This window comes from Prinia subflava, chromosome 3 (genome assembly GCF_021018805.1).
Source record: "Prinia subflava isolate CZ2003 ecotype Zambia chromosome 3, Cam_Psub_1.2, whole genome shotgun sequence".
NCBI lineage: Eukaryota > Metazoa > Chordata > Aves > Passeriformes > Cisticolidae > Prinia > Prinia subflava.
This window is the reverse complement of record NC_086249.1, coordinates 106712239-106725950: the sequence shown is the minus strand read 5'-3', so window position 1 is coordinate 106725950 and position 13712 is coordinate 106712239. Positions and strand designations below refer to the sequence as shown.

General features: G+C 51.1%; 1 protein-coding gene across 35 annotated transcripts in view; it reads left to right on the top strand.

The window, feature by feature from the left end:
* The window catches only part of LOC134548450 (trifunctional purine biosynthetic protein adenosine-3), a 38594-nt gene extending 24991 nt beyond the window's left edge, over positions 1 to 13603 (top strand). For 3 of the 35 annotated variants that reach the window (XM_063393271.1, XM_063393287.1, XM_063393250.1), the window contains exons 17-26: positions 934 to 1182; positions 1495 to 1647; positions 2881 to 3084; positions 3320 to 3451; positions 3999 to 4129; positions 5870 to 6011; positions 8475 to 8590; positions 11918 to 12506; positions 12583 to 12642; positions 12691 to 13603. In XM_063393271.1, the coding sequence (XP_063249341.1) occupies positions 934 to 1182; positions 1495 to 1647; positions 2881 to 3084; positions 3320 to 3451; positions 3999 to 4129; positions 5870 to 6011; positions 8475 to 8590; positions 11918 to 12100 (1310 nt within the window). In that variant the 3' untranslated portion in view covers positions 12101 to 12506; positions 12583 to 12642; positions 12691 to 13603. Of the gene's footprint in view, positions 1 to 933; positions 1183 to 1494; positions 1648 to 2880; positions 3085 to 3319; positions 3452 to 3998; positions 4130 to 5869; positions 6012 to 8474; positions 8591 to 11917 lie in introns of all 35 variants that reach the window. The other 32 variants (XM_063393286.1, XM_063393267.1, XM_063393255.1 and 29 more) reach the window with 32 other exon arrangements.
* Positions 13604 to 13712: the final 109 nt, after the last annotated feature.

Genomic DNA, 13712 nt, shown 5'->3' with positions numbered 1-13712 from the left:
GGGAGGAGTGAAAAAGCAAAGTGTTTAGTGTCTTTGCTTTTAGGGAATTTAATCACAGAGGAATGAGACAGTAATTTAAAATTTTAGGTTAAATTTAGATTAGATTTAGGTACAGATTTAGGTTGGATGTTGGGGAGAGGTTCTGTCCTTTTTTCCAATTTTTTAGGGAAGTTAGGAAGACAGATCCTTTTTCAGTGGGTGTCATTTTGGGGCTGTTTATAAGCTTCAAACAAGAGGCTCTTTATGCCCTGGTTTGCTTTTTTCCTGCATGAACTGTTGGTCAGCTTCATGTTTGTTTTAAGGTGTTCTCTACATTTATCAAATATAATCACCCCATTCATGCTTCAGCAAGGTCTGTGCTATGTGAGACCTTGTGATGAAACCACCAAAATGTCAAGATTTTATTTCCAGTTCAAGACTTTCAAACTCCACAGGCCTTTCTGCAAGAGCTGAACCTTCAGCTCAACAAATTTAACTCACCAGTCGCTGACAGTGAGGGGATGAGGGCTCATCTCCTGCCTGGTTTGGCACAGTTAACTGTGAATTTAAGTGTTGGATGGCCAAGCACTTCTCCCCATTTTGTCTCTTGGCTTCTCCACCCTCCATTTGATCCAGCCCATGTTAAATACAGCTGAAAGCCCAGGACTGAAGAAAGCAGGTGAAGCTGGAGCACAGGGCAGGGAGTGAAAGGGGGGAAGAGGAGAGCTAAAGGCAGGATTCTGCCCAGAGCAGCTGTGGCTGCCCCTGCATCCCTGGCAGTGCCCAAGGCCAGGCTGGACACTGGGGCTGGAGCAGCCTGGGACAGTGGGAGGTGTCCCTGCCAGGGTGGAATGAGATGAGCTTTAAAATCCCTTCCAACCCAAGCCATTCTGGGATTCTATGATTTTAAAGAAGGCTTTTTCATCACCTCTCTGCTGTGTTTTTGGTCCCCAGGAGGAGAAACGGCCGAGATGCCGGGGATGTATCCCCCTGGGGAGTACGACCTGGCCGGCTTCGCCGTGGGGGCCGTGGAGCGAGGGCAGATGCTGCCCCAGCTGGACAGGATCACCGAGGGGGACGTGCTCATCGGGGTGTCATCCTCTGGGGTGCACAGCAACGGCTTCAGCCTCGTGAGGAAGATCGTGGAGAAGTCCTCCCTGGATTTCTCCTCCCGCGTCGGGGTCTCCGGGGATCAGACTCTGGGTACTGCTTCACCCTGAGCTCCCCAACAGCTGACACAGTCATTTTGTCTGGGCCTTTGAAACTCTTCTCAGGCACCCCCCAAAAAAATCATTCCATCATTTCCATTCTTCTTTCCCTGGGAGTCACATGTGCAGGGAAAAATGACGGGAGGGGGGTAAATGATTAATTGTGGGCTAAAAAAAAAAAAAGGTACAACTCTGTGTTTCTCTCTAGTATAATGCTCATTACTATCCAAATCACTCTTTTGAGATTTCCCTGATTTTGTATTGATTCCCATTCCTCTCTGTGCTTTTTTCCCTCTCCCCTGGGCAGGAGAACTCCTGTTAACCCCAACCAAACTCTACAGCAAGACTCTGCTGCCCGTGCTGCGCTCGGGCCACGTCAAGGCCTACGCCCACATCACTGGAGGGGGCCTGCTGGAAAACATCCCCAGGGTTCTCCCAGACTCCTGTGGTGTCGTTTTAGGTGAGAGAGAAGGGAGGAATCCTTGTGTTAGTGTGGAGTGCTGTGGGAGCCTGGGGACGTGGGGCCACACCAGCTGATTGGTGCTGTAGGAGTTGGACTTGTCTGTCCAGAAATGTTTGAGTTTTATCTTGTACCTGAACCAGAGCCAGTCAGAACTCTTTGTGGTGGAAAGACTGCTCCTCATTGAATTTACTCCCCTGGTGGTGTTTGGGATTGGATTTCTTTGGACACTTGCAAAAAGAAAACAACTTTACCAACAATCTCAAGTCAGCTGTCACCATTAGCAATTCCCTATGAAATTATTGCTGATTAAATGACAGTCCTGAAGTTTTCAGTTAGCATTCTGAGGGGGTTGTGAGCTCCTGCAGTTTGACTTCATCAATCCTCAGCACCCTCCCCTCAGGTGTGCTGGAAGGGATTTCACTGCTGGGGGAGGTGAGGCATGGAAAGGGAAATTGCTGGCACAGGCTGTGAGAGCTCACGGGGTTGTACAATAAAATAAGGAATCAGTAGTGAATCTGAACTCAAGAACTGCACATAAATCATTTTCCACTTGTCCACTGATAAATATTTATGTGTATATACCTCTGCTCTGGAGCCAGGCTGGGAGAGCTGGGGGGGCTCCCCTGGAGAGGAGAAGCTCCAGGGAGAGCTCAGAGCCCCTGCCAGGGCCTGAAGGAGCCCCAGGAAAGCTGCAGAGAGACAATTGCCAAGGGCTGCAGGGACAGGAGCCAGGGAATGGCTCCCAGTGCCAGAGGGCAGGGCTGGATGGGCTGTTGGGAATCAGGAATTGTTCCCTGGCAGGGTGGGCAGGCCCTGGCACAGGGTGCCCAGAGCAGCTGTGGCTGCCCCTGCATCCCTGGCAGTGCCCAAGGCCAGGCTGGACACTGGGGCTGGAGCAGCCTGGGACAGTGGGAGGTGTCCCTGCCATGGCAGGGGTGGCACTGGGTGGGATTTAGGGTCCCTCTCCAGCCCAAACCATCCTGGGATTCCATGAATCTGTAGAAATTGGGGTAGAACCATTTTAAAAGAGAACATGACAAGAAAGAAATTTCCCATCCTTGGAATTCCTTTTGAGTGCCTTGTCCAGAAGGATTTTTATGCTGCTGTAAATCACCCTCACCTGGCTGGAACTGGGGATTTTTGTGACAGATTTTGCCTCTTAATACCCCAATAATTGTAGTCCATCGGTAGCAGTTTCCACTGTTGATCTGTATTCTCAATTCTCTTCAGATGCTCTCACCTGGAAGATCCCTGAAATCTTTTGCTGGCTCCACAAGGAAGGGAACCTCTCTGAGGAGGAGATGGCTCGGACCTTCAACTGTGGGCTTGGAGCAGTGCTGGTGGTGCAGAAGGAGATGGCCCAGCAGGTCCTCAGGGACGTCCAGGCACACGAGACCGCCTGGCTCATCGGCAAAGTGGTGTCCCTGCAGAAAGGTTATTGCACCTGCATTGTCCTGGGGGGGAGATAACCAGACAGAAAAAGCAGAGGGAAATTCCCTTGTTTGTGGGTCGTCATGAGGTGAAAACCTCTTCACTGGCATCCCCCCTGACCTTTTTGTGGGGGTATTGAACTGACAGTTCAGTTCATTCATCTCTTCATGGGTGCTTTTCTGCTCTCTCTGTTTCTCCCTTTACTGACACTTTGTTTTGCTGCTTTTGGGTTTTCCAGGCTCTGACAGTGTTAAAGTCCTCAATCTCCATCGGGCCCTGCAAGCAAACAGGTCCCTGAGTGTGCCCAGCCACATCCAGGGCAAGATCCACACGGGCAAAGTGAAGGTCGCTGTCCTCATCTCTGGAACAGGTGAGAGTTCTGCTCTTTGCTCCAGTGCAAACCAGACTGTGGAGAAGGGAACTTCAGCCTGGATTTAAAATCCCTGCAGTTCTCCGTGGGCACCCTGACAGGCTTCCAGCAGGCAGGAGAGATGTTTGTGCCTGGACTGATGTCAGTCACAAACCTCTTTGAATCTCTGCTGCAAACTGTGCTCAGTCTCTCTCCAGACCTGTGCACGTGTCCAGAGCCAGGCTCCCACTCTGGTGCCCTGCAGGAGCAGCAGCAGCATTTCACAGACAGATCAGAATTTCTCCTTGTCATGTAGGCACTGCAACTATTTCCAGTATTCCCAATTACTGAGACCATCACTCCAGTGCTATAAATTACAGTTTCCAAGTGCAGCTGCCAGGAAAGGCCTTCAGCTGTCTGAATCAGCTCCCAGCAAGATCAATTAAAAAGGGATTAATGTTTCATCAGGGCTGTTTGGTTTGGTCTCCCCCACAGTACTGCTTATTTAAAGCCTCTTCCAGCTGTTGCCTCTATTCTCAGTATCCATGAGTTATTTTCTCTCTCCCAGGCACAAACCTGGAAGCCCTCATCAACAGCACGAAGAAAGACACCAGCTATGCACAGATAGTTCTGGTTATCTCCAACAAACCTGGTGTGGAGGGGCTGAGGAAAGCTGAGAGAGCTGGGATTCCTACAAGGGTGAGCATTTCCTTTTTGCAATTAGCCACCATTAGCTGGGACTCCAGCAGGAAGGAGTCTAATGAGTTCTAACTCTAATGAGTTTTATGGGGTGACACATGGGCTGATAGGGAATCTTGGCTTTTCTGTTTTGGTCTGTTGTGAACTTGTGCTCAGGGGGAAAGTACCTGACAGCAAAATCCTTCCTTTTCTCCTTCTCTGCCAGGATTCTTGATGCTTTGGGGACAGTTGTTAAATTAAACCAGCACAAAACTTTCAATTACAGCTTAAACTTTGTCAATTGACTGTAGGGCATTGACACTGAAGTACCTACCTATTTTATCTGAATTTAATTGTAAAATGACCTGGTGGTTCATTTGAATGGAATAGAGAGGTCACACTCAGTGGGACCTTCCACTGCCCTCCTGGATATTGCCTCAGGCCCTCCAGGAGTCATTCCAAGTGCTCCCCGAGCTTCCATGGATTCTATGTGCCTTCCTTTGTATGGCAGATCTGCTGGAAACCTTTTACAGTCACTTTTCACGGCTGAACACAGACTCAGGGAAGTTGGGGCCCAAAGCTTTGCTCCTTTATTTGTGCTGGGATCTGTGCTGGTGCTGCAGCTCCCCCTTGGAGGACACAAAGGGCACAGGGGAACTGTGGAGTGAAGAACAAACACAGAACCACAGGCACAGACTGGTTTGGTTGGGAAAGGACCTTAAAGCACACCCAGTTCCAACCCCAAGGTTTTTATCAGGGAAAAACCAGTGTGGGAGAGCTGATGGTGCTGGGGGTTCAGCTGTGGAGGGAAAGGTGCAACAGGCACAGGGGCAGAGGCTGCTTCAGCCCAGGGCTGGGCTCTGTTCCCAGTTCCTGCTGTCCCTGTCACCTGAGCAGCCCTGGCTTTTCCCAAACCCCCTGGTGACTCTGGTGGCCATTAACAGTGCTTCTATTTCAGACTGGCTGCTCTAGGTTAGGCAGTCCTGCCTTAAATTAGGGGATATATCCTGGATGGAAAACACATAACTCAGGCTGGGAGAGCTGGGGGTGTTCACCAGGAGAGGGGAAAGCTCCAGAGCCCCTGCCAGGGCCTGAAGGGGCTCCAGGAGAGCTGCAGAGGGACTGGGGACAAGGGCTGCAGGGACAGGAGCCAGGGAATGGCTCCCAGTGCCAGAGGGCAGGGCTGGATGGGCTCTTGGGAATCAGGAATTGTTCCCTGGCAGGGTGGGCAGGCCCTGGCACAGGGTGCCCAGAGCAGCTGTGGCTGCCCCTGCATCCCTGGCAGTGCCCAAGGCCAGGCTGGACCCTGGGGCTGGAGCAGCCTGGGACAGTGGGAGGTGTCCCTGCCATGGCAGGGGTGGCACTGGGTGGGCTCTGAGGTCCCTGCACACCCAAACCATTCTGGGATTCTTGAGTAGGGGCTGGTTTAGGAGTTTGTGATCTGCCTTTTATTCAAGCTTTTCTGGTGTAGTTTTTGCCAAGATTCAACTGCCTATGACTGCCAGGGGCCTCAAAATGTGTGAAATCTTTGCAAGACTCCAGGATGACCTTAATCCCTGCATTTGTGGGCTGTTCCTTTGTGTCCAAGTGCTGGCACTGAGAGCCGGTGCCTTACCAAGCCAACCTTGTTTGTTCCAACGATCTGTCCCTGTGAGGAGGAGCACAGCCCCCACTGTGCCTGTCAGCTGTGCTTTGAGGAGCTGCTCTTCCTGTGCAATTCCCATGTTCCACATCCCTGTTCTTGTGCTTTGGGCTGCCCAGGTGATCGAGCACACGAGGTACCAGAGCCGCGAGGAGTTCGACAGCGCCGTGGACAAGGTCCTGCAGGAGTTCTCGGTGGAGCTGATCTGCCTGGCCGGCTTCATGCGCATCCTCTCGGGGCCCTTTGTCAAGAAATGGGAAGGTGAGCACGCCTGGGGGCTGGCCACGGCCACAAAGGCACTTCAGAGGTCGTCACCAGGAAAAGGAGGGAAGGCACCAGGTTAAACAAGGTTTCACTTCCACCCCAGCCCACCCTGGGGCTCTGGGAAATGAGACCCTTCCCAGCTTGTGAGGAAAAGGATGAGAGGGAAAGGCAGTGCACTTGTGCAGAGGATGAAGGGCAAGCACAGCTCTGGCAGTCTTTGATTTCTTAGAAAATGTTTTTAAAAAGGCTGTGAAGACTTTGGGCCTCTGCACACGGGAGGTGCAGGGCAGAGGTTGGCACCCAGCCACTGCTGATTCCTTCCCCTGAGAGAGGAACTGCTCTGGATCCCTGTCAAAGCCACCAAACTAGGCAGCATTTGCAGTTTTGGGTGACAAGCCCTGGCCAGTCCCAGGCCATGTGTCAGGAGCTGCCTGACTCCATGGGTGGCATGTTCCACTGGCAGATCCAGGCTGTGCTTGCCCAGAATGTTCACAGTGTCTCCCCTCTGCTCATGTTTTAGTTTTGCAGCTCTTTGAGAGGCTGGTGACACTTTCAGGGCCTGCTCTTCCTGCCCCAGCTGTTCCTTTTCTCTCCTCCTGTGTTTCCCAGGCAGTCCTGAACACAGAGCAGCTGCTGCTTGCTCTGCTTTGGCCCAGGGTTACCCAAACCTGCCCAGAGCAGGCACAGCCTGGCCAGCCTGTGCCTGGCAGCTTTCACTGCTCTCTTGGTGACTTCTGTGTTCCCCTGGGGGTGCCTGGGACACTTCCCACCTGAACTGCTCTCCAAAGCTCTCTTTACAATCAGTGGAGCAAGGCAGGCACTCCTGAGAGGCCCTGCTGGGGTTTGAAGCTGCTGGGTGAAGCCAGGCAGGTGAATTGGTGTTGTTTGTCTCCATTCAGGGTCCAGAGGTGGAAATGTCTGTGCTGGGGGCAGCTGTCAGGAGGAGACAGAATCTCTCACTCCAAGGGATGGGTTTGGAGCAGAGAGTCTCTGTAGGGGACAGAAAAGAACTTCCTCTAGTGCAGAATCTTGTATAAATTAAGGATTTTAGTGCCTTCTGATTTAGGGACAGAGCATTGATCATTGTCCTGCACAGTGCAGGATTTGCTTTACCTGCGTGACTGGTATGAAAGGCTTTTTCCACACAGGAGGGTTAAACTCATTTTTAAAATTATTGAACTGGACTGAGCTTGAAAACCTGAGCTGGGACCAGGAGGTGTGAGCTCAGAGAGTGAGCTCAGCTCAGGGAGCTGGGCCAGCTGCAGGACCCTGCCCTGTCCCTGCCTGGCCCTGACCCCCCAGAATTATCCAGAACAATCAATCCTTGCTGCTGCTTTGGTCAAAGCTGCTCCCTTTTCTTTGTCTCGCAGTCACAAGGGCACTGAGTGAGAGTTATGAAACTCTTGCTTAACAGCCCCAAAGTGTGAATTATGGCTGTTCTCAAATGACAGCTTAAAGTGTTAATTATGAATGTAACAAAGGACAGGTGAAAACAGAACCAAACAAACCCAAGCAGACAGGAACCCCCATCCCATTGATGGGAGATGGAGGCAGAAGAGCAGAGTTTTTCCAGCCTACTGTTCCTGATCCCTGCTCCAGCAGCAGGGAGGGAGATGCTGATGCTTCAAAAGGCTTTTGTTGAAATGCAAAATGTATCTGAAACATTGCTGGGCATCAGGTGGGACATTGGCCTCCTGTAACCTGCCCAGCTCTCCACGGGCAGGGGAAGGCAGGGGCTCCCCGAGGGGCTGCCAGGAAGAGAGAAGAGAATAATGGAAATAACAGAAAGAATTAAATAAATAAAATAATGGTAACAGAAACCCTGGAGAAAAGGAGGCTCAGGGGGACCTTGTGGCTCTGCACAAGTCCCTGACAGGAGGGGACAGCCGGGGGGGTCGGGCTGTGCTCCAGGAACAGGGACAGGAGGAGAGGGAACAGCCTCAGGCTGGGCCAGGGGAGGCTGAGCTTGGGCAGCAGCAGGAATTTGCCCATGGAAAGGGAGCTCAGGCCTTGGCAGGGGCTGCCCAGGGAGCTTTGGAGTGCCCATCCCTGCAGGTGTCCCAGCAAGGGCTGGAGGTGGCCCTGAGTGCTCTGGGGACAAGGTGGGCCTGGGGCACAGCTGGCACTGCCTGGGCTGGGAGGACTTTTCCAATCTAAATGATTTTGTGATCAAAGAAGGACAAGATGCTGAGGGGAGGGACATCTACATCAGCCAATTAGTCATTATTAATCCCTGGAGAAATGTGTTTAGCCATTAATTGTAACTGCACTCTCTGATGTTTTAGACACTGCAGCACGTGGGGCTGGGTGCCGGTGTCTAAACTTGTGAAAAACTCTGTGATCTGTGAAAAACTCACAAATAATTTTGTCCCCGTGTTGGTTATGGCCCCTTGAACGGCCCAGCCAGTGCTAACAGGCACTGTTAGTAACCTCACAGTAACCTCAGCTCTGCTTTCCCAGGGAAAATTCTGAACATCCACCCGTCGCTGCTGCCGTCCTTCAAGGGAGCGCACGCGCACAGGCTGGTGCTGCAGGCCGGGGTCAGGGTCACGGGCTGCACCGTGCACTTCGTGGCTGTGAGTACCCTGCACCCTCCCCTTTCTCACACTGCACCTCCCTGGCTCTCTGGAATCCTTCAGGGTGGGCATTTTCACCTCAGAGCCTGCTGGGAACACCCTGAGCCCTTGTGTTTGATCCCCTGCCCGCTGTGCTCAGAGCTCTGTGCCTAGAGGGGACAGAGGTTTGATTGTGACCACACAATCTTTAAAACTTTAAACTAAAAAACTTTAGTTTGCTGACTTTGGGGAAGGAGTGGAAATGAATAATCTTTCCAAGAGTTTATGCTTTCCCTAAGGGAACTTCTTCCCTAAGCATCCCACTGCTGCCTTCCAACACTGGAGTGGGGGAATAGCTCATGTATAGCCTTGGCTAGGCTAAAGGCTTTGTTAAACATGGCCCAAACTTCCTGGATTTTATCCTAGGTCCTGCCTTGTTTCTTGCTTTCAAGAAAAGGAAAAAATAGAAACAAACAAGCAAAAAAACACCCCCAAACAACCAACAACAACAACAACAAAAAAACAACACAACAAAACCAAAAAAACCCACCACTGGAAATGGCACAGGATTCTTGTTAAGGAGTGATCCAATGTTTGTGGGAACAGAGGAAAACTTGACAGTTTATGCTGGTCAGACCCCAAGTAAAGGCAGAGATCTCAGCTTCAGAGCCACAGTTTTTCTGGATCACTGCTTCCCTTCTGATCACTTCTCAGGGTTCACAGATCTCTCTTCTGGCTCTCCTCTCCCTCTGCTGCTGGAATCTGTCTCAGGACTTTTGCTTTCTCTTGCAAAAAGAGTGTGGAATCATTTTTCCAGATGGAAGGGAGAACTGCATTCTTCTCTCTGTGCCATGGCTTGGGGTTTCTCGGTGTGGCAGGTGTCCAGCAGGGATCTGCCCCAGCAGTGTTCCAGGGATCTGCTGGGTCCCACTCCCTGCAGGCCTTGCCTTATTCCCCTCTGCACTGAATGTCCTCGTCCTGCCATCCCCTCCTGTCCCTGGCCCGTGGGGTTTTCTGGAGCAGAGCTGTTGCTCCCTGCTGTTCTGCTGCTCTCCCTGGACCCTTCCCAGGCCACAGCCAGCCCCAGCTCTCCCAGCAGCCCAAATCCCCACAGAGCCCTGGGGCCCCTGCCCTCCTCTGCCCCCGTGGCACTTCCACAGGGGGAAGTGATTTCTCAAGAAGTTACAGCTAAACAAATTAGTGACGAGTTTTAAAATTGACAGCTAACACAGCCACTAAAGAAAGGCTATTCCTTTTAACAGTGTTTCCATATGAATGCTAACAAAAACTCCTCTCCCTAACAATTAAGAAAAAAAATTTAAATAGTAAAACTAACTAAAAATCACAAGTTCTATCTCTTTGTTAGTAATAAATTGAACACTCATGGGGGAGGAGGAGTATTTTGAAAGTTTCATTTTCATTCTTTTCTTTTAATATGTGTTAATAAATCTATCTCTATACCCTTTAAAATTTAAACCTACTTTACTGTTCTCCTAATCCTGTCTCAAAACTGAGTTCCAATAAACACTCAGACCACTACACTAAATTTAGAGAGAGGGCACCAGGTTAAACACGGTGATCTTCAAGGTCCCCTTCCCACCCAGCCCACCCTGGGGCTCTGGGAAATGAGACCCTTCCCATCTTGTGAGGAAAAGGATGAGAGGAAAAGGCAGTGCACTTGTGCAGAGGATGAAGGGCAAGCACAGCTCTGGAAGTCTTTGATTTCTTAGAAAATGTTTTTTAAAAGGCTGTGAAGACTTTGGGCCTCTGCACATGGGAGGTGCAGGGCAGAGGTCAGCACCCAGCCACTGCTGATTCCTTCCCCTGAGAGAGGAACTGCTCTGGATCCCTGTCAAAGCTACCAAAGTGGGCAGCATTTACAGTCTGGGGTGACAAGCCCTGGCCAGTCCCAGGCCACGTGGCAGGAGCTGCCTGACACATTTTTTTTTTAGCAAATGTGAAAAACGAGACTTACTTTCCTGGTAAATTTAAAATTAGGTTTAATAAAATAAAATAAAATAGAGAATTAGGAGACAGAAATCAAGCACAGGATTAATGTCTGGGTGACTTGGCACTTAGCCATGTGTACACCTGCTGTTGCAGAGACATTCTTTAAATACTCTTTCTATGCATCTTTCCTTGCATATTCAAACTTTCCCACAAACTACTTTCCATATTCCAGGAACTGTTTAGCACGGTCCCTCTTTGGATCCACCTTTTTAGAGCGGATTCTTTCTTTGTTTCCTGGCTGTGTCTTCATGATCACCTCCAGTTTGGGTTGTGCTCCTTTCCACAGGTGGCAGGTGCTGGTAGTTTGGCATATCAATAGCAGGGTCCTCTCCACACGTTCAGACAGCTCAATTGCAAGCACAACTATTCACTGTGACCAAGCAAACCCATAAAATCTGTATCCTTACAGCAGACATATTTCAACACCACACATACAACAAGCATTCTAACGTGTGTGAAGAGCCAATGCTACAAGGTGTATCTGTAACAGCAAACTCTCAGGGTTGCTGTTCCCCGAGGTGTACAGGGACTCTTTCTCTCAGGGTTGCTGTTCCCCAAGGTAATAAGATTTTCTCTCAGGGTTGCTGTTCCCTGAGGTGGGTAGGGCTTTCGAGCTTCTCTTGCCTGAGAGGACCCATGCCAGAGCAGACAAGCTGAGTCCCCAGTCCGTGTTTCCAAGGCTGTTTATTCTTCATTATCTCTCAGTTCTTTCCCAGCTCTGCCAGGCCTCCCTGGCAGGGTACATTATCTCAGTTCTTTCTCAGCTCTACAGGGCGTCCCCAGCAGAGCAGGACATGCGGCAGGACTGGGGCAGATCAGAGGGTCCTGGACCCTTTGTACCATTTCTCTGACCCAACCACCTTCCACAATGAACTTTTTATTTACAGAATCTTACCAATACTTACTACCTATGTTAACATGTCATTTCTACTCTAAACCAATCCTTGTGATCCAACTCAGCAGAAAATGGGGGAAAAGAACAAGAACAAGGAGGACAGGACCACTCCCCAATTCCTCCATCTCGCCTCTTCAAACCCATATACTAAAAATCTTGGATTCTACATTTACACTCTGTGATAAACTAACTACTGCTTATTTTGAATTCTCTTGGCTTGTGATTCTCCATACACTGTGGGCATTCACTCCCATGGCAGGGATCAGAGGCAGTGCCCTCCTGGGCTCTGTGTGAGGCTGCCTGAGCCCCTTGGACAGATCCCAGACCCCCTGTCCGGTCTCCAAACCCTCCAGGGCAGCCAGAGGGATGTCCTGGACTCCAACAGCAACCAAAACTTAGCAAACCCGAATCCCCCCCGCGAGCTGAGGCTGTTGCTGTTGCAGGAGGAGGTGGACGCCGGGGCCATCATCTTCCAGGAGGCCGTGCCGGTGAAGCTGGGGGACACGGAGGCCACGCTGGCGGCGCGCGTCAAGGAGGCCGAGCACCGCGCCTTCCCCGCCGCGCTGCAGCTGGTGGCCAGCGGCGCCGCGCGCGTGGGCGACGCGGGCAAGATCTGCTGGAAGTAGGGCCCGGCTGTGCCCCCTCCTGCCTCACGTCAAATCCCAGGAAAGCCGGCAGTGGGAATTCCGGGGCCGTTCCCAGAGGGTGCAGCCATGGCTCCTGTAAGCGCTTCCTAGTTCTCATCCCTTCCTTGTGAGCAGCAGGTCCCAAAAGTTTGGTTCTCAGCCGCTCTCCTAACGACACCAATGCAGCCACATGCATCTGGGCAGACACCAATGCAGCCAGGTGCATCTGGGCAGACACCAATGCAGCCAGGTGCATCTGAGCAGCCAGGTGCATCTGAGCAGACACCAATGCAGCCAGGTGCATCTGGGCAGACACCAATGCAGCCAGGTGCATCTGGGCAGACACCAATGCAGCCAGGTGCATCTGGGCAGCCAGGTGCATCTGGGCAGACACCAATGCAGCCCGGTGCATCTGAGCAGACAAATGCAGCCAGGTGCATCTGGGCAGACACCAATGCAGCCCGGTGCATCTGAGCAGCCAGGTGCATCTGAGCAGACACCAATGCAGCCAGGTGCATCTGAGCAGACACCAATGCAGCCCGGTGCATCTGAGCAGACACCAATGCAGCCAGGTGCATCTGGGCAGCCAGGTGCATCTGGGCAGACACCAATGCAGCCCGGTGCATCTGAGCAGACAAATGCAGCCAGGTGCATCTGGGCAGACACCAATGCAGCCAGGTGCATCTGGGCAGACACCAATGCAGCCAGGTGCATCTGAGCAGACACCAATGCAGCCAGGTGCATCTGGGCAGCCCTGGGGCCATCAGGGCTGCTCCCTAACGGGACCCTCCTTGTGTTGGGAAGTGTTGCAGAGGGAAACCACAATGGTAGAGAGACAAAGGCAGCGACCTCCACTCTTAAAACCTCATCAAACCAGGAAAACCTGGCCTCCCAAAACACCAAGTATTGGATCTTTCTCCATTTGTTTCCTGGTTTGATGGTGGTGGATCCTGTCCTGCCCAGGCCCTTGATACACCCTGGATTTCCAAACCTGAACCTGCTGTCAGCAGGATTCAGTGCCTGCTGCCCCTTTTTCCCTCAGCATTCTCATGTGAATTCCCATGAATTCCCCTCAGATTTGGGTTTTTATTTTTTTACACGAGCAAAAAGACCTGACACAAAACGTGTCCTTGGCCTGTGAAACATTCCTCAGGAATTCTGAAGTGCCTTTATTCTTGGACCAGTGTTTTCATCTGGAATAACGCTGAGGGACACCCAGGAATTACGAATATTTGGAAAACAATTGGGGTTTTTGTGCAGCTCAACACTTGCGGTTTTCTTTTATTATTTTAGTATAGTTATGGAACTGTTTTAATGTCCTTACTGAAAGGATCAGGTTTCCCACACACAAAGCAGACGAGGTGGTTTAGAACTCCCCTTTAACACAGAGAAAGCTGATTTTATTCTGGGCTCTGATGTCCTGATGGTACTCCCATGTTGGCAAAATCATCTCCTTTGGGATTTGAAATAAAGCCTAATAAAGTTTAAAAAAATTTTAAAATCTATCTACAACTATTTCCTTGGAATTGATTTCCCAGGGCTGTAGGGGGAGGAGGGAAGGGGCTGTACATGGTGTGGGGGCTGTGGGTGGGCAGGGAGGTCACACAGCTCC